This window comes from Bos mutus, chromosome 23 (assembly GCF_027580195.1).
Source record: "Bos mutus isolate GX-2022 chromosome 23, NWIPB_WYAK_1.1, whole genome shotgun sequence".
Classification (NCBI taxonomy): domain Eukaryota; kingdom Metazoa; phylum Chordata; class Mammalia; order Artiodactyla; family Bovidae; genus Bos; species Bos mutus.
Genome location: NC_091639.1, coordinates 45,288,540 through 45,316,134, shown reverse-complemented (window position 1 = coordinate 45,316,134; position 27,595 = coordinate 45,288,540). Strand labels below are relative to the sequence as shown.

The 27,595-nt window shown below is 37.6% G+C and overlaps 1 protein-coding gene across 1 annotated transcript in view; it reads left to right on the top strand.

Moving 5' to 3' along the window:
- BMP5 (bone morphogenetic protein 5) overlaps positions 1 to 27,595 on the top strand; it is a 143,860-nt gene that overhangs the window by 79,587 nt on the left and 36,678 nt on the right. The window contains exon 3 of the mRNA XM_005902648.3: positions 17,265 to 17,413. Coding sequence (XP_005902710.1) covers positions 17,265 to 17,413 — 149 coding nt within the window. The remainder of the gene's footprint in view (positions 1 to 17,264; positions 17,414 to 27,595) is intronic.

Genomic DNA, 27,595 nt, shown 5'->3' with positions numbered 1-27,595 from the left:
TCCTGACTTTAGAGGAAATGCTTTCAATTTTTCACCACTGAGGATACTGTTTGCTGTTTGTTTGTCATATATAGCTTTTATTATGTTGAGGTATGTTCCTTCTATTCCTGCTTTCTGGACAGTTTTTATCATAAATGGATGTTGAATTTTGTCAAAGGCTTTCTCTGCATCTATTGAGATAATCATATGGTTTTTATTTTTCAATTTGTTAATGTGGTGTATTACATTGATTGATTTGCGGATATTGAAGAATCCTTGCATCCCTGGGATAAAGCCCACTTGGTCATGGTGTATGATCTTTTTAATGTGTTGTTGGATTCTGATTGCTAGAATTTTGTTAAGGATTTTTGCATCTATGTTCATCAGTGATATTGGCCTGTAGTTTTTTTTTTTGTGGGATCTTTGTCAGGTTTTGGTATTAGGGTGATGGTGGCCTCATAGAATGAGTTTGGAAGTTTACCTTCCTCTGCAATTTTTTGGAAGAGTTTGAGCAGGATAGGTGTCAGCTCTTCTCTAAATTTTTGGTAGAATTCAGCTGTGAAGCCATCTGGACCGGGGCTTTTGTTTGCTGGAAGATTTTTGATTACAGTTTCAATTTCCATGCTTGTGATGGGTCTGTTAAGATTTTCTATTTCTGGGAAATCTGGTCAACCACTTGTAAAAGAATGAAACTAGACCACTTTCTAACACCATACACAAAAATAAACTCAAAATGGATTAAAGATCTAAACGTAAGACCAGAAACTATAAAACTCCTAGAGGAGAACATAGGCAAAACACTCTCTGACATACATCACAGCAGGATCCTCTATGACCCACCTCCCAGAATATTGGAAATAAAAGCAAAAATAAAGAAATGGGACCTAATTAACCTTAAAAGCTTCTGCACATCAAAGGAAACTATTAGCAAGGTGAAAAGGCAGCCTTCAGAATGGGAGAAAATAATAGCAAATGAAGCAACTGACAAACAACTAATCTCAAAAATATACAAGCAACTCCTACAGCTCAACTCCAGAAAAATAAATGACCCAATCAAAAAATGGGCCAAAGAACTAAATAGACATTTCTCCAAAGAAGACATACAGATGGCTAACAAACACATGAAAAGATGCTCAACATCACTCATTATCAGAGAAATGCAAATCAAAACCACTATGAGGTACCATTTCACACCAGTCAGAATGGCTGCGATCCAAAAGTCTACAAATAATAAATGCTGGAGAGGGTGTGGAGAAAAGGGAACCCTCTTACACTGTTGGTGGGAATGCAAACTAGTACAGCCACTATGGAGAACAGTGTGGAGATTCCTTAAAAAACTGGAAATAGAACTGCCTTATGATCCAGCAATCCCACTGCTGGGCATACACACTGAGGAAACCAGAAGGGAAAGAGACACGTGTACCCCAATATTCATCGCAGCACTGTTTATAATAGCCAGGACATGGAAGCAACCTAGATGTCCATCAGCAGATGAATGGATAAGAAAGCTGTGGTACATATACACAATGGAGTATTACTCAGCCATTCAAAAGAATACATTTGAATCAGTTCTAATGAGGTGGATGAAACTGGAGTCTATTATACAAAGTGAAGTAAGCCAGAAGGAAAAACATAAATACAGTATACTAACGCATATATATGGAATTTAGAAAGATGGTAGCAATAACCCGGTGTACGAGACAGCAAAAGAGACACTGATGTATAGAACAGTCTTATGGACTCTGTGGGAGAGGGAGAGGGTGGGAAGATTTGGGAGAATGACATTGAAACATGTAAAATATCATGTAAGAAACGAGTTGCCAGTCCAGGTTCGATACACTATACTGGATGCTTGGGGCTAGTGCACTGGGACGACCCAGAGGGATGGTATGGGGAGGGAGGAGGGAGGAGGTTTCAGGATGGGGAACACATGTATACCTGTGGTGGATTCATTTTGATATTTGGCAAAACTAATACAATTATTTAAAGTTTAAAAATAAAATAAAGTTTAAAAAAAAAAAAAAAATAGAGAGGAAGGAAAAAAAAAAAAAGAAAGGGCACATACACTTGGTAGTGTATTTCACGTTTCTATATAGGATTTCAAAGTCATTGTAGATGATGGTAGTGCATAGTAATAACAGCACAGTCTTCAGAATTCCCATATGGAGAAAGTACATCTTGAAGTTTCAGTTTATAAATCTAAGCAAAAATAACCATTTGAGAACAATAAACATATTTCAGATGTTGTGGGAAGGACTAGTGCTTATTACAGTGCTAAGACCAGAGTTGATACTTAATAAATATATCAACAGCTTTCTAGGAGCATCTATTTTATTAGGATTTAGGGAGTTGTATACAAAGGGTAACAAAAAGTATGTGGTTACTATAATAACAGTAGCTACCTTTTATGTCAAGATAAATAATAGAAAATGGTAGCTACTGTTATTATAGTAACCACCTGCTTTTTGTTACCCTTTGTATACAGCTCCTTATATGTCAAGATAACGGAGAAGGCAGTGGCACCCCACTCCAGTACTCTTGCCTGGAAAATCCCATGGATGGAGGAGCCCGATGGGCTAAGAGTCGGACACGACTGAGTGACTTCCCTTTCACTTTTCACTTTCACGCATTGGAGAAGGAAATGGCAACCCACTCCAGTGTTCTTGCCTGGAGAATCCCAGGGATGAGGGAGCCTGGTGGGCTGCTGTCTGTGGGGTTGCACAGAGTCGGACACGAATGAAGCAGCTTAGCAGTAGCCGCAGCAGCAGCATGTCATGATAAAGTAAGCAAAATGATGATAGTTGACTTTGTTTAAAAAATTACCTGATCTTTGATTCATACTAAGGGTAATGGTACATCCTTAAGTCTAATAATGAAATGAACACCATCCAGCTTATGAGCAGTTGAAGCTATTTGTGAGCTTGTTCCTGAAAACCCAAGTTTTAAATAAATAATCTAATTTTCCTCTAAAATACAGTCAAAGCGGATGAGAGACTGCTTATCGATGAATTTATTTTACAGAAATATCGGAGATATAGAAAATTAGACAAAGATTCACATATAAATGTTTATCACAGTATCATTGTTTACCATTGCATAAGTTGAGAATATTTCAGTTTTAAAGAGAAGAGAAAAAGTTGTACTTTGTTTTCTGAAATACTGAAATGCTACACTTTATACAGCAAGTAGAAATTGTGTTTTATTTTATTTATTTTTTTAAAAAAGAAATTATGTTTTAAAGATATTTTATTTAATAGTAACACTGGAAAGTGCTTAGGCTGTAATGTTAATTAAATAAAAGTATGAAACAAATTTTATTTATACATTATACATATATTAGTTAAAATAAATTCATGTGCAAAACAAAGGAAGCAGCAAGCTTTCATGAACAGCTTGGTGGTAACTTTAAATTTTAATTCAGTCCCCTTTCTGTACTTTCTAAATTTTTATAGTAAAAATTATTTTTATAATCAGAAGCAAGCATAAGCATTGTTGAGTGAAAGAAGATAATGAAACAGGTTTACATGTTTCTTTACAAAATAGTAATTCAACATTTCCAGGCAGACAAAGGCAAAGAGCTAAACTAAACTGAACAAAACATCAGGATTAAAAAAAAAAAAAAAGTTTCTCTTATTTTTCTTAGGCTACGAGAGGCTTAGGAGGAACACAGATAATTTATTTCTTTCCATTTTTTATGGAAAATGTTCTTGACAATTAAAAACCTTGTCTGTAATTCTCTGAAAGTGAGAAGAATGGATTTAAAATACTTTATTTATCAGGTGATCACAGTTAAAATGCAAAGAATTTCAATTTGAAAAACTAATTTTAATACTGAATTGCTGTTATTAGTTCTGGAGTATTAATTATTTGTGGCTTCATATATTTCTCAACTTAAGAACTGAAATGGAGATGGGAAAAGAAACTAGTACTTTCAGACACTTTCAAGTCTTGGTCACCTCTTAAAACTTCTGTTGTCAAGCATGTGGGTTTTATGTATGTACTTCGTTGTTGCTGTTCATTTGCTCAGTTGTGTCCAATTCTTTGCGATCCCATGGATTATAGCACGCCAGGCTCCCCTGTCCATCACCAACTCCCGGAGCTTGCTCAAACTTATGTCCATCGAGTCGGTGATACCATCCAATCATCTCATTCTCTGTCTTCTCCCCCTGCCTTCAATATTTCCCAGCATAAGGGTCTTTTCCAATGAGTCAGCTCTTTGAATCAGGTGACCAAAGTATTGGAGTTTCAGCTACAGCATCAGTCCTTCCATTGAATATTCAGGACTGATTTCCTTTAGTCTGGACTGGTTGGATCTCCTTGCAGTCCAAGGGACACTCAAGAGTCTTCTCCAACACCACAGTTCAAAAGCACCAATTCTTCAGCACTCAGCTTTCTTTATAGTCCAACTCTCACACCTATACATGACTACTGGAAAAACCATAGCTTTGACTATATGAAATTTTGTTGGCAAAACAATGTCTCTGCTTTTTATATGCTGTCTAGGTTGGTCATAACTATACTTCCAAGGAGCAAGGGTCTGTTAATTTTGTGGCTGTAGTCACCATCTTCGTGATTTTGGAGCCCAAGAAAATAAAGTCTGTCACTGTTCCCCATCTATTTGCCCTGAAGTGATGGGACTGAATGCCATAATCTTAGTTTTCCAAATGTTGAGTTTTAAGCCAGATTTTCACTTTTCTCTTTCAGTTTCATCAAAAGGCTCTTTAGTTCCTCTTCTCTTTCTGCAGTAAGGGTGGTGTCCTCTGCGTATCTGAGGTTAATTTATATTTCTCCCAGCAATCTTGATTCCAGCTTGTGCTTCATCCAGCCTGGCATTTCTCATGATGTACCCAGCATATAAGTTAAATAAGCAAGGTGACGATATATAGCCTTGATGTACTCCTTTAGTGTTTAAAAAAAATTTTTTTTTTATTTAAATACAGTTGATTTATAATGTTGTGTTAGTTTCAAGTGAACTGCCAAGTGATTCAGTCATACATTTATACATACATATGTGTTGTTGTTTAGTTGCTAAGTCGTGTCTGACTCTTTTGTGATCCCACAGACTATCGCCTGCCAGGGTCCTCTCTGTCCATGGAATTTCCCAGCTAAGAATACTGGAGTGGATTGCCATTTCCTTCTCCAGGGGATTCTTTCAACCTGGGGATCAACCTGTATCTCCTATTTGGCAGGCATATTCTTACATCTGAGCCACCAGAGAAGCCCAACATCTTCTTCTACATTCTCATCTATTACAGGTTATTAAAATATATTAACTGTAGCACTTTCCTTGTGCTATGCAGTAGGTCCTTGTAGGCTTCTGTCTCATATATAGTATAAGATGTAATAGTGTTTTGAATTCAACTAAGAAAAAAATTAACTTCTCATCTATTAAAAGGAAAACTCCTACAATTATGGGGGAGGATCTATATGGTTAACACCAGGCTATGGTCATTTAAGTTTAAAGGCTCCTCTATGTTGGGAACGGTTAAATAATACTAAAAATGATCAATCTAGTAATTATGAGACAAGGCTGGGTGCTTTATGAACTATGCCTGTTATTACCCTTAGAGAGAGTGATTGGTATAGAACTCAGTGGATTTGTGGCACTAAATTATGGCCTTGACATCTACAGGGATGATACAAAGGTGTAGTCTGGGATTCCCATGAATTTAAGGTCGTACATATTAACAAATTACAGGTAACCACAACCAGTCTACCATTGGTATGATCCCAATGGGTCAAAGATCTGTATTATACTGGTATGACCATTTAGCAGCTTGTGTGTGTGTGTGTGTGTGCCTTCAATGGGGTTGGAGGATGTAATTGACTATATCTAAGCCTTGACAATAAGCCTTAAATGATAGTAACCGGGCTATCAGCCTATTGAATTCTGAGATCTCTATGATGAGAAAGGCAGTGCTACACAACTGCAAGACCCTTGACACCTTACAGCATCATCTGTGTTATTCAGTTCAGTTCAGTTCAGTTGCTCAGTTGTGTCTGACTCTTTGCGACCCCATGAATCACAGCATGCCAGGCCTCCCTGTCCATCACCAACTCCTGGAGTTCACTCAAACTCACATCCATCGAGTCGATGATGCCATCCAGCCATCTCATCCTCTGTCGTCCCCTTCTCCTCCTGCCCCCAATCCCTCGCAGCATCAGAGCTTTTTCCAATGAGTCAACTCTTCGCATGAGGTGGTCAAAGTACTGGAGTTTCAGCTTTAGCATCATTCCTTCCAAAGAAATCCCAGGGCTGATCTCCTTTAGAATGGACTGGTTGGGTCTCCTTGCAGTCCAAGGGACTCTCAAGAATCTTCTCCAACACCACAGTTCAAAAGCATCAATTCTTCGGCGCTCAGTTTTCTTCACAGTCCAACTCTCACGTCCATACATGGCCACTGGAAAAACCATAGCCTTGACTAGACGGACCTTTGTTGGCAAAGTAATGTCTCTGCTTCTGAGTACGCTATCTAGGTTGGTCATAACTTTCCTCCCAAGGAGTAAGCATCTTTTAATTTCATGGCTGCAGTCACCATCTGCAGTCATTTTGAAGACCCAAAAAATAAAGTCTGACACTGTTTCCACTGTTATCCCATCTATTTGCCATGAAGTGATGGGACCAGATGCCTTGATCTTAGTTTTCTGAATGTTGAGCTTTAAGCCAACTTTTTCACTCTCCTCTTTCACTTTCATCAAGAGGCATATAATTCAAACTAAATGCTGTATTTTTGTACCTGATAAATCCTTTAATGCAACACATTTGAACAACATGAAAAATCAGATTTCTGCTCTAAGTGACCCATTCCCTAGTCTTGACAATCTTTAAAAAACACTAGTGAGGGAGGCTCATGGCTAAAACATTTACTTTTAATTCCACTAATGTTATTAACTATACCATTTGCATTTTGCTTGTTTCACAAGATTATTATTTCTTGTATTACCAAGTATATGACTGAGCCTTCAACGGAAATGATGACTAGACTTGAAGCAGTTGATCAAATGTATAGTTCGATATATGATCAATGATTGTAATAGTGTAACTCTAGAAGGCAATGGCAACCCACTCCAGTACTCTTGCCTGGAAAATCCCATGGATGGAGGAGCCTGGTGGGCCACAGTCCATGGGGTTGCGAAGAGTCGGACACGACTGAGCGTCTTTTTTTTCACTTTTCACTTTCATGCACTGGAGAAGGAAATGGCAACCCACTCCAGTGTTCTTGCCTGGAGAATCCCAGGGACGGGGGAGCCTGGTGGGCTGCCGTCTATGGGGTCGCACAGAGTCGGACACGACTGAAGTGACTTAGCAGCAAGAAAGAACTGAAAAGTCAATGCAGGCTGTACTCTTTAAGGCAGTGCATTTCATATTGCAATTGTGCACGTGTGTGTGTGTGTGTGTGTATGTAGGTGTCTGTGTGCGAAGTTGCTTCGGTCAGACTGACTCTGTGACCCTATAGATTTTAGCCCGCCAAGCTCCTCTATCCATGGAATTCTCCAGGCAAGAATACTGGGATGGGTTGCCATGCCCTTCTCCAAGGAATCTTCCCTCCAAGAATCAAACCCACATCTCTTATGACTCTTGCATTGGCAGGCAAGTTCTTTACCAATAGCGCCACCTGGGAAGCCCATGTATGTGTGTGCATATATATAATTTCGCAAATTTAAAGCTTACTTCCCCTAAGGTATCGTCTAGGAGTGTCAGGGTGGGGGTCCTTGTAGTAATTTAGGTTTATGCTTTATAGATATATTTTATGTTCAAGACACTGTCTGATCTATTAACCCTCTACTCTATAAATACTTTGATAGTGTTATGTAATCAAATATGAAAGAGACAGACACATGATGTCATCTCTTTTCACACTTATTTATCTTAGTAAGATCCAAAACACTTAAAATTATATATTTTATTCCTATCATCTCCCACCTCCTTCATTTATTCATACTCTTATTTAAATGTGTGCCATTTAAAAGAGTGTTCTGATATTTATCCAAATCTTTATTTTTCTTGGTAAAAATGTAACATGCTTTGCATCATTTCACTTATTTAATCTTTTCGTGTGAGGCAGACAGCCTCATATTCTGTATAGAAAGCATCACTTTTCAGTCACACCTCATATATCTGGCATTATTGGGAAATGAGGTTTCCACATGATTGAATTTTCCAGATAATACATCTGAGTTGACCGGGCTTTTGCTGAGCACCTTGCACAGGGCCAGCGCAGGGCACACAAGCCTAGTAAGTAAGATTCCCACAGTTCATAGCCTGAGGCTGGGGGTGAGGTGGGCTTGCCACACACAGGCTTTAATAACTGTAAAACAACGCGCTAAGCAGTATGATGTAAGTATGTACTAAGCGTTGTGGAAATACAAATGAGGGTAATTAATTCATGTTGGAGGGTGAAGAACCTTGGGGAAAGCCACTGGGAGGCATTTACCCCTGAGTTGGGCCTTTGAAAATGAGTAAGAACTTTTTTAATGTCTAAGTATATTTTTCTGACTCTTTATTGAAGTATAGCTGATTTACAAGGTAGTGTGAATTTCTACTGTGCAGTAAAGTGACTCAGTTATGTGTGAGTGTATATATATATATAATTTTCCATATCCTCTTTCATTATGGTTTATCATGGGATGTTAAATACAGTTCTCTGTGCTAGACTGGAGGACCTTGTTGTTTATCCATCCTATATATAATAGTTTGCATCTGCTAATCCCAAACTCCACTCCTTCCCTCCCCACAGAGTCTCCTCAACCTTGGCGACCACAAATCTGTTCTCTATGACTGAGTCTATTTCTGTTTCATAGATATGTTGATCTGTGTCATATTTCAGATTCTGCACATAATTGATACCGTGTGGATTTGTCATTCTCTTTCTGGCTTACTTCACTTCGTATGATATTCACTAGATCATCCACGTTGCTGCTAGTGGCACGGTTTTGTTTACGGTTGAGTCGTATCCCATTGTATCTAGGTACCACATCTTTATCCATTCCCTTATCCATGGACGTGTAGATGGTTTCCATGTGTTGGCTATTGTGAATAATGCTGCTGTGAACGTACGGGCACATGCATCATTTTGAACTTTAGCTTTTTCCTGGATATATCCCCAGGAGTGGGATTTCTGGATCATATAGTAAATCTATTTTTAGCTTTTTGAGAAACCCCCATGCTTTACCAACTTATATTGCCATCAGTAGTGTAGGAGAAACTTCTATAATGAAAGGGAGTGGGGTGGTGGTTGGGAGAGATGTGAAAGAGATCCTAAGAGAAATATTCCTAAGCATTGACCTGTCTAAGTACATAAAGAATTGAATAATTAAATGGTAAGAACAATGCCACTAGTCCTACTACTAAGCAAAGCAGTCAGCACGTGTCCACTTAGGGGGTACTCACCGTGCGTCTAGCACTGTGCTAAGTGCTTTCCTTGAGTTAATGTTTTTCACAAGTATATACACATTTTCTTTGAAAGAAAATGTGCTGTGTAGAATTCAACCCCTTCCTAATGTTCTACTGTGAATATAAATGTCTGTGCCCCATTGCAAACACATTTTAAGCCGGCCTGCTGGCTGTCATTCGCCACCTCCCCTACTTGGATATATTTAGTTGAGCTGTCATCATTCCAATCCACAGTCAGTTTCACATTGACATCATCTCCCCCTCTGGCTTCTCTAGGATTTGTGACTCTTCTCTGGACGTACTTCAGGATGCACACTGACAGTAACACGCGGGGGATTTCATGGGCTCTTGAGAGCGGTGGAAATAACACTCAGATGGGCGGTGCCCTTGGCTCTGAGAATACAGGACAGCACCCAAGCATGACTTGCGTTCCTGCACTTGCAGAGATCAAGCTCTAGCTCCAGTTCTCCACTGAGAGGATTCACCCCCAGGAGACATTTAGTGGTGTCTGGAGGCATTTTTGGGTTTCACTGTTGGCGAGGGTGGAGGCCTACTGACATCCAACGGGTAGTAACGCTGGGGTAACAAAAGATGCTGCTGAAACTTCTGCCATAAACAGGGTACCCCCACCCAACAGAGAACGATCTGGTCAAAATTGTCCATAATGCTGAGGTCGAGAAATGCTGCTCTAGCTATAGATTTACGTTATAAAGCTAAAAATGGGAATAATTCATGCCCTAAAAACTCATTTTTTTCCTTGACTGTTTCATATCCATTGGGGTCATAAGAGTCATAGCATAGAAGAATTCTTAGGAACTTGAATGGGGTATATCATTCATTCATTAGGGAAGTTAAAAGTAGTTCGTTTGTGTATGTAATACTCTCACTTCTTTGTTTCTTGTTGAGTGAGGGACTCTCTCATGCTGTGCATGTGTGTGTGTATTCAGTAGCCCATGCATAGATCTCTCTGCAAGGGAAAAATATGAAATGGTGTAGTGCCAGGAATCCTACTAATATTATCATTATCTTGGCAATTTAAAAAAATCTGCAAAGAGAAAAGTGGTTGAATTTTCATAATGGGAATTCAGCTTGTTTTCCATTTTTGCCATTCGAGTCCATGTTATATTACTATTTTACCAGTTTGTATCTATTCCTTTTCAGTGTAAACACAGCATTGAATTAGATAATCTGAAAATGGGTGTTCTGTGAGATTTACAGAAGCTTATTATTTCTTATTTGTTTGGGGAGAAAAAACAATTACCGTCTGAAAATACCAAAGTCAAATTCTAACACTTTTAAAGTTGCTCATGATAGAAACTGTCGACATTATAAACTCCAGAGAATAACATTTGCATCCATTGTTAATTTGTCCCATGCTTGAACCGCATGTCACATTCCTCAGATGGTGTGTATTTACAGTCGGATACCCAGAAAAAGATGTATGCTTTCTTCTTAGGTGGTAATCATTCCATTTCTACTAGCCATGGTAAGCTATTCAGAGACAAAGGAGATGAAAAGAGTTGAAAAAGTTATAATGGAGAAAGTTTGGGAAAAGTGGAGCTATCACTGTGCTCTTTAAGGTTCTTGCCTCATGGAAATAGAGTATTTCAACTTTTGCCTGGAAATTTATCTCTGTATCTTCCAGACAGTTTCCCAAAACTTTTCTTGACCAGATTTAGAGCTTTTTGGTTAGACAGTAGAATGTTTATGCTCCTGGATAACTGCTTCTTCTTCATCTTCTCTCTGTTACTCTCTCTTTCTCTCTATATATACATATTTGTGTGTGTGTATGTATATATATCGGAGAAGGCAATGGCACCCCACTCCAGTACTCTTGCCTGGAAAATCCCATGGATGGAGGAGCCTGGAAGGCTGCAGTCCATGGGGTCGCTGAGGGTCGGACACGACTGAGCGACTTCACTTTCACTTTTCACTTCCATGCATTGGAGAAGGAAATGGCAACCCACTCCAGTGTTCTTGCCTGGAGAATCCCGGGGACAGGGGAGCCTGGTAGGTTGCCATCTATGGGGTTGCACAGAGTCGGACACAACTGAAGCGACTTAGCCGCATATATATATATATACACACACACACACACACACACACATATACATGCGTACATATGTTTGAAACTGTAACAATATGAAGACTACTTCTCTTTCACCATTTTATTGTTGATTATATAAATAACTTTACTTCCTTTTGATGTTTTCAATTTCATTTTTTCCTCTTGTGGCAAAAGATTCAACTATAATTTTCCTCTCTTCCAAACAGAGATCCAGATTATATTACATTTGGTCTGCACACACTCTTTTAAGGCAGGGATTATCATACTCTTTTTATGCATGGGGAAACTGAGGCTGAGGAATTCCTTAATTGTTCAAGCTCTGTCTGCTCCCTAAATCCTTATTTACTTCATTATAATACATTGATATTTATATAAAGATGATAAAAATTGTTTTAGCTCTTCTAATGTCATAGTCTTAGATGTGCATGCATACTCAGTCCTATCCAACTCTTTGCGACCCCATGGACTGTAGCCTCCCAGCTCCTCTTGTCCATGAAGTTTTCTAAGCAAGAATACTAGAGTGAGTGACCATATCCTACTCCAAGGGATCTTCCTGACAACAATCAAACCCATGTCTCCTGTGTCTCCTGTATTGGTAGTTGGATTCTTTACCATTAGCACCACCTGGGAAGCTCAATGTCATAGTCTTAGATATGTAAGACTATTTGCAGATGTGTGGCTTTAGGATGATGGTAAATCAACTTTTACTGAATTTGGCTCCTGCTGCTCAGTCCTTAGTTGAAGTTCCTACCCTTTTGGTATTTCAAGACTCCCAAGGCACATGTACAAGAACCTTTCCTCTGTCAGTAAAATAAAGTGTATTCTTCTAAAGCAGTACATACAAGTCCACCAATTTCCCATGAATAGACATGTTTAAACCTCTGGTCATGAATGAAGTAAAATATGCTCATGTGTTTGTAGTGAACTCTAACTGTATCTACACATGTACATATTATTTTTCACCTGTGAGTAATTACATTTATCTATATATTTCATATCTAATATATCTATCTTTGCTGCTAATCCTATATCTGTTCTCTGTGACTCTATATTTAACACCTGCATGATAGCTTAATTTAGCTTTATGAGGAATTTGTATGCAAATCTATATCATACTCAATACAAAGGTTCAAATTTTACCTGAAAAATAAAAATACAAATTTTAGTCATTATGAGTTATTTTGGTCAATGTAAATTGACTTCCTTGTTTTTTAAAGCATTTCAGTGTTGATAATTGCTATAATGTCAATAAAATGAATGCTCACATCTAGGATTATTCCTGCCTTTTAAAGTTTTTTTCAAAAATAGTATTATGGGTTAAACTGTGCTCGTCTCTTTCCCCCATCCATATGTTGAAGTTCTAGCCTCTAGTACCTCTGAATGTCACATTACTTGGAAACAGTCTTTAAAGAGATAACTCAAATATTCTTTAAAGAGGTAATTTTAAAGTAGTCTTTAAAGAGACAATTCAAAATATTCTGCTATTTCCAGGGAGTTAAGTACTGTTCTTTAGTGGAGTAATTTTATACTTCTAAAGAAATCACATCTAGATTTCTATAGAATGGATAGAATTTATTTTTAAGATGCTATTATGAGAGTTGGTGCATGACTGAAAATTATGTAATTATTAACATTGTGCTTGTTAAAAATAGACTTGATTCTCCTAAAGCATATTCTCTTGTCTATAGTTAATGCAGAAGAGTTCTTTATGCAAAAAGAAAGAGGAGAAATTTAAAAGTAGAAGTTAAGGGTCAAAGATAAAATAGCTTTACTCAAGAATAGGAAACCATGAAGCTTATGAAGGTAACTGAACGTTTATAACTTTTCAGAGGTGAGCTAGAAATATATAGATTTTTCAAATCATACTGTTTGCCTAGGTTTCCTTCCAGTGCCTTGCGATTTGCATCACAGAAATTCAAGTATTTAGGCTTTGCTTGGATCTGTTGGCTGATGCGTCTTCTAAGTATTTTTAAAACTGAAACTATTTTCCTAATAGACTTGCTTAAGTTTTGAGATTTGAATGTTAATAGTTTGGGAATTCTTTTTTCTGAAAAAGTAGCACGATTTAAGAATAATAAATAACTACCTAAAGGTAAAGCTTCCTGGATGACTTAACTGGTAAAGAATCCACCTGCAATGCGGGAGACCTGGGTTCGATCCCTGGGTTAGGAAGATCCCCTGGAGAAGGGTAAGGCTACCCACTCCAGTATTCTGGCCTGGAGAATTCCACAGACTGTAGAGTCCATGGGGTCGCAAAGAGTTGGACACAACTGAGCGACTTTGACTTTCACTTCACTTTCACCTAAAGATATTTGTTAACTAGCTGAAATTGCTCTCAGAACTTACCTCTGTGACCTGTTTTGTTATTCAAATGTTTATTTATATCATGCCAAGGATTGGTAATGCTTTGCAGGGTTTATTAGAACACCTTTCAGTTCAGTTCAGTTTAGTCGCTCAGTCGTGTCTGACTCTTTGCGACCCTATGAATCACAGCACGCCAGGCCTCCCTGTCCATCACCAACTCCCGGAGTTCACTCAGACTCATGTCCATTGAGTTGGTGATGCCATCCAGCCATCCCATCCTCTGTCGTCCCCTTTTGCTCCTGCCACCAAACCTTCCCAGCATCAGGGTCTTTTCCAATGAGTCAACTCTTTGCATGAGGTGGCCAAAGTACTGGAGTTTCAGCTTCAGAATCAGTCCTTCCAATGAACACCCAGGACTGATCTCTTTTAGGATGGACTGGTTGGATCTCCTTGCAGTCCAAGGGACTCTCAAGAGTCTTCTCCAACACCACAGTTCAAAAGCATCAATTCTTCAGCACTCAGCTTTCTTCACAGTCCAACTCTCACATCCATACATAACCACTGGAAAAACCATAGCCTTGACTAGACAGACCTTTGTTGGCAAAGTAATGTCTCTGCTTTTGAATATGCTGTCTAGTTTCATCATAACTTTCCTTCCAAGGAGTAAGCATCTTTTAATTTCATGGCTGCAGTCACCATCTGCAGTGATTTTGGAGCCCACAAATAATACAGTCTGACACTGTTTCCACTGTTTCCCTATTTCCCATGAAGTGATGGGACCAGATGCCATGATCTTCGTTTTCTGAATGTTGAGCTTTAAGCCAACTTTTTCACTCTCCTCTTTTACTTTCATCAAGAGGCTTTTTAGTTACTCTTCACTTTCTGCCATAAGGGTGGTGTCATCTGCATATCTGAGGTTATTGATATTTCTCCCGGCAATCTTGATTCCATCTTGTGCTTCTTCCAGCCCAGCGTTTCTCATGATGTACTCTGCATAGAAGTTAAATAAGCAGGGTGACAATATGCAGCCTTGACGTACTCCTTTTCCTATTTGGAACCAGTCTGTTGTTCCATGTCCAGTTCTAACTGTTGCTTCCTGACCTGCATATAGTTTTCTCAAGAGGCAGGTCAGGTGGTCTGCTTTCCCATCTCTTTCAGAACACCTTTACCACATTTCAAATAAAATCAGGATAGCACTTGAGTAGTTTCAAAACTGCAAGGTGGATCCTTCTCTTAGGAAGTTAGCAATGTGATTAAATTAATTCCAAGATAACAGTCTCAAAGATAGTTTTAAAATATATCAAAATTTTAAAGATAATCAGTTTTTCTTAGATTTGTTTATTTGGTATATTTTTCAAGTTACGAGAGGCAGGGAGAATTTTACTTTTGTTCAACCACAGTGTGAATATGATAGATCCTTAAACTTCAACTGGGAAAAAATTAATCTTTTCATTTCATTGTATTATATGCTTGTTGTATATCTGCAGTAACTCAAACTGAGTCCTGTATTGGATGTGAAAAAGTGTCTGTAACCCTTCCTTGGTAAGAAAATTGTGAAGGAGAATGAAAGCTGCATTTTTGGGTGTATGGTAGCTGGTCAATTTAATTGATTGCATCATTAATACATTTATTTTAACTTCTCTAGGTTAATGGAAGGATGGTTTAAATCAAGTTTAAGTAAAGAAATGGAGCTATAGCCTCTAAAATATTGACTGAGATTCTTCTTTTACGGTTCACTTTTTAATGATCACTGATGACTTTTTTCCTAAGGAAATAATAAATGTACATGATTTTACTCAAAATTAATTGTTTAAATTTTGTAAGCCATCTTTGAAGTGACTTCTAAGATACAGATTGATGGAAAATACAATAGAACAATAGAGCATAACTTATTATGACATAGCTCTGATCTTCCTCATGAATGACATGCTGCCAAATTCAGCACCATCATCAATGCATAATAGTATATTTCTGTTCTACTTTGATGGATTTCCTTTGTTTTTACCACCAAACTCCCTGAGCCTCAATTTCATCAATATAAGAGATCTATTGTAAAGACTAAATGTCAGATAGAGCACAGATTTGTGATTGCCAAGAATGAGGGGGAATGGCAGAGGGATGGAGTAGGAATTTGGGATTAGCAGATGTAAACTATTGATATATAGAGGATGGATGAACAACAAGATCCTGCTTAATAGCAAGATCTTGCTATATTCTCTTGCATATAGCAAGATCTGCATCTTGTTTCTGTATAGCAGAAATTAAAAGAACACTGTAAATCAACTATATTTTGATAAAATAAATTTAGAAAAAGATTAAATGTCAAAAATATGTAGCATTTGCCTCAGAGGCTGCCTATAGAAAGGAAATAATAAAATAATTCATTATACAGATACTCATACATTTGTAAAGTTAATACTAAAGTTAAGATTGATAAATATTAGTAACAGTAACACCATGGAGATCATTCTAAAACATACAAGTTTATATTCATAGCTGTTACTGCCCTCAGGGAACTTGTGCACACAGATGATGTTAAAGCAAGTCAGGGTAGATCCATAGCTCAATCCATGGGAAAAGTGAAAGTTGCTCAGTCATGTCTGACTCTTTGTGACCCCATGGACTATACAGTCCATGGACTTCTCCTGGCAAGAATACTGGAGTGGATAGCTTTTCCCTTCTCCAGAGGATCTTCCCAACCCAGAGGTCAAACCCAGGTCTCCAGCATTACAGGTAGATTCTTAACCAGCTGAGCCACCAAGGAAACCCAAGAACTCTGGAGTGGGTAGCCTATCCCTTCTCCAGCATGTCTTCCTGACCCAGGAATCAAACCCGGCTCTCCTGCATTGCAGGCAGATTCTTTAGCAACGTAGCTACCAGGGAATCCCCAATCTATAGGACTTCTCCCTTAATCCAATGATGTATTTGGTGACCTTCTTTTGGCCTGGTATCCATAAAATAATTATATAACAAAAACATAAAATGAAATAAAAATGGGAAAAAGTGTAATAAAGTGGAAACTAAAGGAAAATGATCTCTAAAAGAGAAAATGATCTCTGAAAGGCTTGCATCACAGACTGCCTGCCCTCCACCTCCATGGAGAATCCACAGCCACTCAGACTGGAGCAGCTGCTGTCGCTTCCTCTCTATTCAGTTCAACAGTTGCTCATGAACTTGCCAGTGTCCTGTTCCTTACAGGTAGTGGTTAGGGGAAATACTGATTATCAGGGACTAAATCAAGACCACTAAGCCAGTTTGTAAAGGAAACTTGACAGTGAAGAGCAGGAAAATGGAAATTACTTTCAGATATTCCTAATCTGCACCAGATTTGGGTTGGGATTCTAGCAATAAAACGTCCTGTATCTTATTAGTCATCACTTGAGTCATTTGTTCCCCTTGCTCCTTAATCAACTCCTGTCATTTTAAGAGTGGTTTTGTAGAGCTTTCACTTAAGTGTAGGGAATGATGATTTTCACTCAAACCTGTAACTGTTTTTGTTGTTGTTTTCTTTCTCCTTAGGGACGCAGATCTATTCTTGTTAGACACAAGGAAAACCCAAGCTCTTGATGTGGGTTGGCTTGTCTTTGATATCACTGTGACCAGCAATCATTGGGTGATTAATCCACAGAACAATTTGGGCTTACAACTTTGTGCAGAAACAGGAGATGGTAAGCACTGAATTTTGTACATTTTGTGGTACTGGTTTGTACCCATTGAGAGTTACAGCTTTTTGTGGGATTTAACCAATGTATTTTTTATACACACAATGTGCAAAGTGGTGCAGTCTATAAGACAGAGCAATATATTGATTAGTTAATTGATTTGTAAACAACATGCATTTATTGTCAGGCTCTGCAATGGCTGTGGGAGGTAAAGACAACTTAAGCCCTCTTCTTGGTCTTGGGGTTTTTATTCTTGTGTTGAAGGCCTGTATGTAAATAAACAGCACAACTGTAATATAGCAATACTGAAAGAAAGTGATGTGTGAGGTGCTGTGGATCCATGTCTTAACTGTCGTGGTGGTTACACAGCTATGTAATTTGTAAAAACGTATAGAACTGTACTCTAAAGAAGAATAAATATTACCATAGTCAAAGAATGTCTCAAAACTTGACTTAAAAAAGAAATATATATCAAAGCAGGCGATAGGGAAACAGACAAATGACCTACCATAACACAGAGGAGGGTGAGGATGGAACAAAAGACTCACGAATATGCAGAAGATGTTACTGAGTTAGATCTTAACATACTGTAATATTTGATCAAAAGACAACAGCTCCAGGATCACTTCTGGGAGAGATTTGTTGACTTTAAAAAAAGAAAAGAGCAACCTAAAAGTTGAGAGTTGTTTTACTTGGTGGACAAAACTGAGGACTTAGGCCTAGGATGCAGCCTCTTATATGACTAAGTTCAGTTCAGTTCAGTCACTCAGTTGTGTCCGACTCTTCGTGACCCCATGGACTGCAGCATGCCAGGCCTCCCTGTCTATCACCAACTCCCGGAGTTTACTCAAACTCATGTCCATTGAATCAGTGATGCCATCCAACCATCTCATCCTTGCATGACTAAGGGACTGCTCTAAAGAGGTAAGGGGGGAGCCAGGATATACAGAGATTTTTTTACAACAAAGGCCAGGTAGTTGGAATATCAAGGGATTACTGTTAATTAAAGAAAGCAAGACATCTCAAGTTAGTGAATTTAGGGCTTTTCTATGTATGGGAAGATGCAAGGGTCTGGGCTCACTGAAATCATCCCTCTGATATGCACCTCAGCTATTGGGGGCCAGTATCCTGTACTTTCTCATCCGGAGTCTCCTCCGGTGCACTGCTGCGGGGATTGGGTGGCTGTGGCGGCTGACAGTTTGATAGGGAGGCATCCTGTTTCCACCCTGAGTTCCCTCGGGGCTGATTGGGGCGTCTGTAATGGGATGGCTTGATGCTGCAACGACCTTTGTTTACTGATACGGCAGGTGGTATTCTTAGTACACAGGTCTATAGGAAATCTTTGCTGAGAAGCTTCAGAAGGTATTTTTATGCTCAGAAGTACTCATTGAATAAGGATGTGCTATGTGCTTGGCTTAATGCTGGAGATAAAATGGTGAACAAGTGCAGAGGTGGCTTCCTGAGGCTTGCAGCTAAATGAGGCATAAGTAGTCCGCACGTAATATCATTGAGTCCGTGTCGCTACACGCTGAGTGTCAAACAGTGAGAAAATTCTAGCTGCAATGATAACGTTCAGGAAAATGTGATTGGCAAAGAAATTGGAGGGCAGGCATTTTGGGCAAACAAAAGAGTGTTCACAAAGCCTATGATGAGAAGGATTTTGGCCTGTTTGATCAAGAGGTCAGGGAGTGCAAGGCTTTGTTCACCTTTGATCACTCAGAGTCCAAAGTTTTAAATTCAAATCTAGACTTCCAGGTCATTTAAAATTATATTTGTTACCACAGGAGGATAAAACATCCTTTAATGATTTGTTTCCTTGATCAGTGCTTTCAAAATATTCAGAAGTCTACCAAGTGGGCCTAACTTATGCTTTTGCTCAACACCCGAAAATAGTAGGATCATGGCTGCAGAGTGTGGTTTTAAAAGTGATGATTTCATCAACATGCATCCGCCACGGGTGTACACATGATGCATGTTGATGTACGGCAAAATCAATACAATATTGTAAAGTAAAAACAATAATAATAAAAAAATTAAAAAAAATAAAAGTGATGATTTATTAGAGAATGTGCCCTATTTTAGTTTACTATCTTTAGCTTTTTGCAGGATCCAGCAATAGAAACATCAGCCCTAGAATCCTTCTCCTTTCTATATTACACTAAAGCCTTGCTTAATAAACTGCTGAGTTAAGTAAAAGTTAGGTCTGCCCTGGGTCTTTTTCAAGGAGGATCATTACTGATGCAATTGGACTTCATGGAAACATTGTTTTACCTGCAACCAGATTTGTAGCCTGAGAATCAGACCATGCCCAGTGCTGTTACCCCAAAGATTGTGTATGTGGAGTGAGGTTGACAGACACAAATCAAACATATTCCAGAGTTTGTCTACTGAAGGTTTCACGTGCCTCAGATCTTGAGCTAGAAAAGGAAGGCTCTTATTGAAAGTGTTACAGACAAGTTTGAGACATCTGCTCCCAATCCAGACTTTTCCATAGATTTTAATTACAATATTGATGTTTTAAATTCTCATAAGCAATTAAGATATTTTGAATTATAAGATATTTTCCATAATGGCTTTGAGACTATCATTGAAGATTTTCAGAGTTCAATCATTGTAAATGTAGACAGAAAGGCATACATCTAAATAATCTCCCTTAAATTTTTACAGTGTTCAACTACTCTACATTTATGGTCAGAAATGTGACAGGGAAATGTACCCGGAGGGGCTGAGCCAGGAGTCTCTTCCCTGGTATGCGGTCCAAAGAAAAATTAAATTAGTGGTATGTGCTTCCCTCAGTCTTTTCCTTGGAGATATGCTGAAATGTCTAACTAAACAAAACTCAGGAGATCTGTGAAATATGACCCCTGTTTCTTTTTAACTTCCTCACCCTTCCCTCCCAGCTAGAAAATTCTGAAATTTCTCTATTTTTTTTTCTACTTCTTCTATGTTGGTTTTCTTTCCTTTACACTCTAAACTGTTTAGTTCTTTCTTGCTTCCAATTCATCCTTTCCTTTGAGAACTACTTTATATTTTGTTTATCCTTTTCCTTTGATTGATTTCTCTTATATTTTAGGAGTAATTTTACTTTAAATGACTCATATTATTTATGGGTCTTTTTTGGGGCCTAAAATAAACTCACATTTAACTTCTTTCAAAGGTTTCCAAATTCTTTATTTAAAAGTTAGGCTTGAGATAGACAGCATTATGTTGCTTTTCTTTGATTTTTTAGTATTGTCTGATACAAAAATGTTAAAAGGATTAAATATGCTGGCAACCTGGCCTTTTGTATTTAAGCGATACTTAAATTTTAAACACTTAACAGATTTTAACCGGCATTAGAGCATATATGGCTCTGGGAAAGCAAGTGACCCTCTGGGGTCACCTTAGTTTTATTAACTACAACCTCATGGAAACTAGGCTTGTGGCATGCTTCTGTAAACATAGATAACCAGATGCCCCAACTTATTACTGCTCCTTCATCACTGCTGATGTTCTCAATGTTCTATTGGAATATTGCTTCAAACGGATTAGACAGACATCTTTTATTTGCAATAATGGATTCTGAACATGTTTACTTCTCAGCAAAGTAGTTGGAAATCGTAAAAAATGAAGCTCAGGAAAGCCAGCTTTCAAATTCTTTTGTTGACCATTATTCATTTATTGATTTGTTCGGCACAAAATCTTCTAGTGCCTATCCAGGCAAGACAAAGTGTTGGGAACTTCCTGGCAGTCCTGTGGTTAAAACTACAGACTTCCAATGCAGGGGCCAAGGGTTTGATCCCTACTTGGGGAACTAAGATCCCACACGCTGTGTGACACAGCCAAAAAGTAAAAATAAATAAAGGCAAAGTGTTAAGGAGACTATGAACTGGGAGATAGACATTTGTAGTTACTTTAGAAGGAATAAAGTGCCTTAAATCCGAAAAATAGTAATACAATCAAGACACTACAGGAAAATGTGAGAGAGGTGGTTAAGTCCAAATGGAGCCAAAAGCACCACGGCCCAGGTGACTTTTTGGGCTCCGTCACTTGGCTAAGATTTCAAGATATGAAGATGAGGAGGGAGTGGAGCTGGTGTAAGGAAGGAGGAGTGAGTTAGTTCTTGGATGAAGAAACAGTGGGAGTAAATCCATAGAATGGCAAAATGGCATGGTATCCTTCAGAAAAACCCGAAGTCCAGACTAGGCTAGAAGAGCTTTCATGTATTTCTACGGTTGCGAGTGCTGTTATTTTATGAAAGGGACTGGGAGATCAGTTATGGACAAGCCATGACATTTATGTATATATTCTTGTAGCTTGACCACAAGTCATTGAAGAACTAGACTTGCTGCTTTAATCAATCAGAGTAACACTTGCATGATTGCATATTTGAATATCTGTTTCATGAGATCATAGATGTGTATTTCTGGCTCACAGTGGCATCCTTGGTATTTGGTACCGTGCAGGTTGTAGGTATTAAAAACATGTTCTGAATGATCACTGAATGAATTTGTGAAGTAAAAGATTCTTGCAGACCACCTGTCCTTGAACATGTTATTCTTTTTTTTTTTTTTTTAAGTTGAAGTATAGTGGATTTACAATGTGTTTGTTTCTGGTGTGCAGTAAATTGTTTCAGTTATATAAATATACTTGTTCATTTTCTTTTCCATTTTGATTTATTACATGATATTGAATATAGTTCCCTGTGCCATATAATAGGACCTTGGTGTTTATCTATTTTACGTATATGAACATGTTACTCTTAAGAAGAAATTCCAAACTATAAATTTGGGTTGATTATTAACCAAACAATTTTGGTTTAACACAGGAGAACTTTATACCACAAACCACAGTACAGTAGTTAAAACTGCTTCAATCTTAAAGTGGGGAGGAAATCACTGATACGGATTGTTAAATTTTGTTTACCCTGCTCTCACAAAGAAAAAACAGCTAAGAAGCCGAAATATATTTTGGAAATCAAAAGACTGTTGAAATCAAAAGTAACATCATGATTCCTCAGAGGACATGTGGAAAGTATGTCAGTTTGTAAAATATTCTTTTTAGTAATTTGATAAATGAACTGCCATGGATTTGGCAGGAGAGTTTAAGGATATTCTATTGATTTTTTTCAGGCAGAATAGAAAATTCTCTGAGTTCCATATGTCTGTTTCAGCTAAAGAAAGCAAACTTATGAGCAAGCAAATGGAAAAGAAACACTGCTACTTCTTAACAGCAAAATTTAGAAATTCCATCCAAGTGGTTGTACCAATTGTGCTAAATTAGTTTCAGAATTCTCGAACACTCTCTCATAGTAGTCAATAACCTGGTAAAATAGTTACTCTGTCTTTTTTGTTTTTTTTTTTAAGCAGGAAATGATTAGGTTTAGATCTATCTTAAAATTTAAGATTTTCAGTTCCCTGATGTATAAAGATACATTAATTACGTGCCTTGTTAGATCTTTATTAAAATTGCTAGTAAATCTGCAGTAATTACGATCCTTTACATATATAAACATGCACACACTCACACATACATGCAAACACACAGACAAAAGTGTATGTACACAGAGTTTATTATCCAGAGAGCAATTTACTCTAGATTTTAACACTTGAGTTTTCTCGGCAAACACTATAATTTTCCATTGTTTGATGCTTTATATAGTTTAAACCGTCCAAGTAAATTAATTCTTTTTTTTTTTTTTTCAAATTTGGGTTTATAGAATAATTTAAAGATGGAAAACAAAGATAGTATTTTTGGGACCATTAGAATGTCTTTTTAAAAACCCTATGTTTTCAGACGTTTTAGGTTTGGCAATACTCAGGGTAAATTTTGCCAATGACTTTTTCCTTTCTACTCAAACCCACTTATATGTCAAGGAAAATTCAACCCGTATGTTTCTGATTCATTTGTATTCAAGTCATCAAAATGTTGTTCTGTCAGAGTATTGTTTAATGTCCAAGAAACAGTATAAGATTCTTTAAAAAAAAAAGACTCTAAAATCCATTTTTCTTTGAACAAAGTTTGTGGCATAATTTCCAAGTGTATCAAGGTAAAAAATCAGATTTTAAGTCAGGGATTTCAAAGTTTTAGTAAATTTTGTAGCCAAATAAAGGGCAAGAAAATTTCAGAGGTATGAAACTATCAAATTAAATTCATTATAATGTTTAATATAATATAAAGAAATTTATAGGTCTTGTATGAGAACTTAGATTTTAAGGTTTTGATACTTAATTTAAATAAGGAGGATAAACAAAATAGAAAGCTCCATTCTGGAAATACAAATTCTAGGAAGAAATCATTAGGAAAACTAGATTAAAATTTTGGCTTTGACAAAATAGTTTACATTTTAGCCATAGCATTAGCTGAATGAGTAAACGGGTAACACCTTTCAAGAATGTTGCACGGTTATATTAGACAGTAGTACCTGAAACATGGTAGGACAAGAATAAAATCTCTAGGTTGAATTGGATGAGAAAATACACAAAGACTTACTCCACATGACACTCCTTTAATTTAGGGTCAGTGCTTTTATTGTGGAGATTTTACAGATGATTTAATACGGTTTCAGATGAATTCACAAATGATAGTCCACTGGAGAGAGGCCGCATTGCAGGAGGATTCTTTACAGTCTGAGCCACAAGGGAAGCCCCAAGATTATTGACATATGTTCTTAAATCTTGAGTTGGAAGCATAATGTATTAGGTGCACGTCTAATAACTTCGGTTAACATAATGATTATTGGTAGGAAGCTTTTAAGTACATTCAGATCTAGGGTATGAAGCCAACAGAAATGAACATTCAGTGATATGTGCCATGATCAATTGAATGCTTATATTGGCTAGGTCTTCATAGGCATCAGGAAATATCAAGTTATTAATAATATGATAGCTTTAAGACTCAACCATTTTATTTTTAAGAAAGAATAATATAGTTATTTGGGAAATAACTAGTTACATCAATGAATATAAGGGAAACAGCGGTTGTTATAGGGTAATGTGTATTGTACAAGCATAATTGATTAAAGGCTGAAAAGGCTGACCTATATAAGACAAAAATTTCAACCCAGAGAGACATCAGTGTAAATTACTATCATTTGGCTTCATACACTCTTCATAAAACTATTAACAAACCTTGCACATCAATATGGCTTCTTTCAAGGACAGTTGAATTACAAGCAGTATTTTAATAGAACACGTGATTAAAACACGCTGATTGTCTTTGTTGAAGAGTTGGGCCCAAGAGCTCCTAATGTGTTAAGATTTTTAGCAAATTGTATAAAATCCCCACTACATAAATAATATTTTCCATTAAGAAAATCAGAAAATTGAAGATACTCTATGCATTGATTGGAAAAACATCATAGAAGACCTCTCTGAAAGTCAAGGAAATGAATTATTAAAATTATTGCTTTCTCAGATTATAACCCATATTGGTTAGCAGCTGTATTTCCCATACATTATAAAGGGGTAAAGTTATGGCTTTTAAATTTTTTTTTCTGCTTACTGTGTGCTCAGTCTTGTTTGACTGTTTGCAACCGCACAGAGTCAGACACGACTGAAGCGACGCAGCAGCAGCAGCAACCCCATGAAGAGAGCACACGCCTGCCAGGCTCCTCTGTGCTTGGGATTTCCCAGGCAAGAACACTGGAGTGGGTTGCTGTTTCCCTCTGCAGGGGACTTTCCTGACTCAGGGATCAAACCCGTGTCTCTTCCCTCTCTTGTGCCACCTAGGAAGACTATTTTTCCTGCTTGTTGGTACACAAAAACTTCTCTATTCCATATAGAGAAGGCTGAGTGTGGAAGAATTGATGCTTTCGAACTGTGGTTTTGGAGAAGACTCTTGAGGGTCCCTTGGACTGCAAGGAGATCCAACCAGTCCATCCTAAAGGATATTAACCCTGAATATTCATTGGAAGGACTGATGCTGACATTGAAGCTTCAATACTTGGGCCACTTGACGTGCAGAGCCGATTCACCGGAAAAGACCCTGATGCTGGGAAAGATTGAGGGCAAGAGGAGAAAGGAGTGACAGAGGATAAGATGGTTGGATGGCATCATTGACTCAATGGACATGAGTTCGAGCAAACTCCAGGAGATAGTGAAGGACAGGGATACTCCATGAAGGACACTACATGGCTTGCTGTAGTTCATGGAGTTGCAGAGAATCAAACACGACTTGGCGACTGAACAGCATCAGAGCTTTTCTAAAAGCTCCAACAATTTAATCCTCTTGTATTTTCACCAACATAATTATTCAAGCTATATAAAAGATCTTGAGTTAGTGCAATTAAATTGAAAGTGCATATTTTTAAAACTTTTATTACCCAAGTTTTTGCCATGCTCTCTACTCTTCACTTGTGGGAATTTTAGGGTTCATTCCTGGAAATTGATAGCTGCCACACTTACATTAATAAGAAATGGGATTCCATTTTGTTTCTCCAAAAATATGAATGGGTTGCTTATTTCTATTGTCACTTCTTAGGTGCAGAGTAATTTAACATACTGATAAATTTTTCTTTTCCAAAACTGCAGTATTTGTGAGGTCTTCTTAATGTGTTATCTTAAAAATTAGATTTTTCAAAAATTCCATGATATATTTTGAATTAAAGAATATATACCCTAATTAGAAAAATCTATTCTAGAATCTAAAGTTTTCATGTTGCCATACATTAACCAAATGTGTGGGTTACTCACTTTGACATTCTTTTCCTTTTGTTAAATGTGAACACTTCTGTCTGAGAGAGATGTGGAGTTCTGAATGTGATATCTGCTTAAAGTTAGTAAGTCCTGGAATCTGTTTCTTTTCAATTCAAGTATCTGATTAAATAAGTTTGCTGAGTTATCCCTGGATTCCCTAACACAATCTTTTTTACTTCAGGGGGAAATTTTCCAAATTAAGCCCCTGTGTTGTCAATGACTATCTATCTGTGTTAAGGGTCAGATGATCTATATGGCTGCTTAATCTGAATATCAGCTGACATGGTGCTAATAAGTAGCAGAAGAAATTCAGAGATCAAGTGTGATATTTTTCTTTTTGTCCTGCTGTTTTGACTACAGTTTCTCATTATTATGCATCTCACTTCAGAAAGTTGAGGTATGTCCCCTTATCAGAAGATCTCTTAAACATTTTAAGATTTGATAATAGCTTTTCCCTTATCTGAACTTGATGTTTTAAAGCAATTAAGTCATTTTTGTTCATAAAACCATGTGCTTCCCTGCTGCTGAATTTATGGTGATGACAATTGGTTTCAAATAAATAAATGAGGGTCTCTACTTCCAAGAAAATGTAAGAATCACATATCTTGCTAAATGTTCTAATAGGAAAAAGGAACATATAGTCCTATGATTTGTTTTCAGTAAATATTACTATAAATGAAGTGGTTCTTTATGTACTGTTTACTGTTGAGGATAACTAGAGCATACTTGCTTGACTTTACGATGAACATTTAAGAATAAATTAGGAAGATAGTCAAGGAATGCATGTGTGTGTGCTTAGTCGCTCAGTTGTGTCTGACTCTTTGTGACCCCATCAACTGTAGCCTGTCAGGCTCTTCTGTCCATGGGGATTCTCCAGGCAAGAATACTGGACTGGGTTGCCATGGCCTCCTCCAGGGGATCTTCCCAATCAAGGGATCTAACCCAGGTCTCCTGCATTGCAGGCAGATTTTACCATTTGAGCCACTACGGTCAGTCAAGGAATCTTCAAAAACTTAAATGCAATGAAGATGTAAAATTAAAATTTCCCCTTAGTTCAGAAATTAAATCCGTGTGTGAAAAAGGGCAGGTTGAAGGCATTAGATTAAAAATAGTGCCCCAAGACCTGGGTGTTAATGGCTGTGGAATTGTTTGTATCATGAAGGAGTGAGTTCATGTGACTAGAAGAATTCACTGCTTATTTGACCTTTGTCTAGGGATTATTATATCTCCTGAGATAATTTCTCAGATAACTGCAATTTATAAGCATATATTTATACTTTTAGCATGATACATATATCAATATTATATTCAGAGGGGGTACAGTGAATTCAAAACAAAACTCAAGATATTATATAAAATCAGAGATGGAGAAATAGGTAAAGGGAAATAAATGTTAGATATCCCATGAACTTTCTTTTGGGGTAAATGTGTATGTGTATACAAAGAGGCAAAATACTTGGGCATAAACAGATTCCCAACTAATCATGTGAAGGACCAGATAAGCTCACAGTTG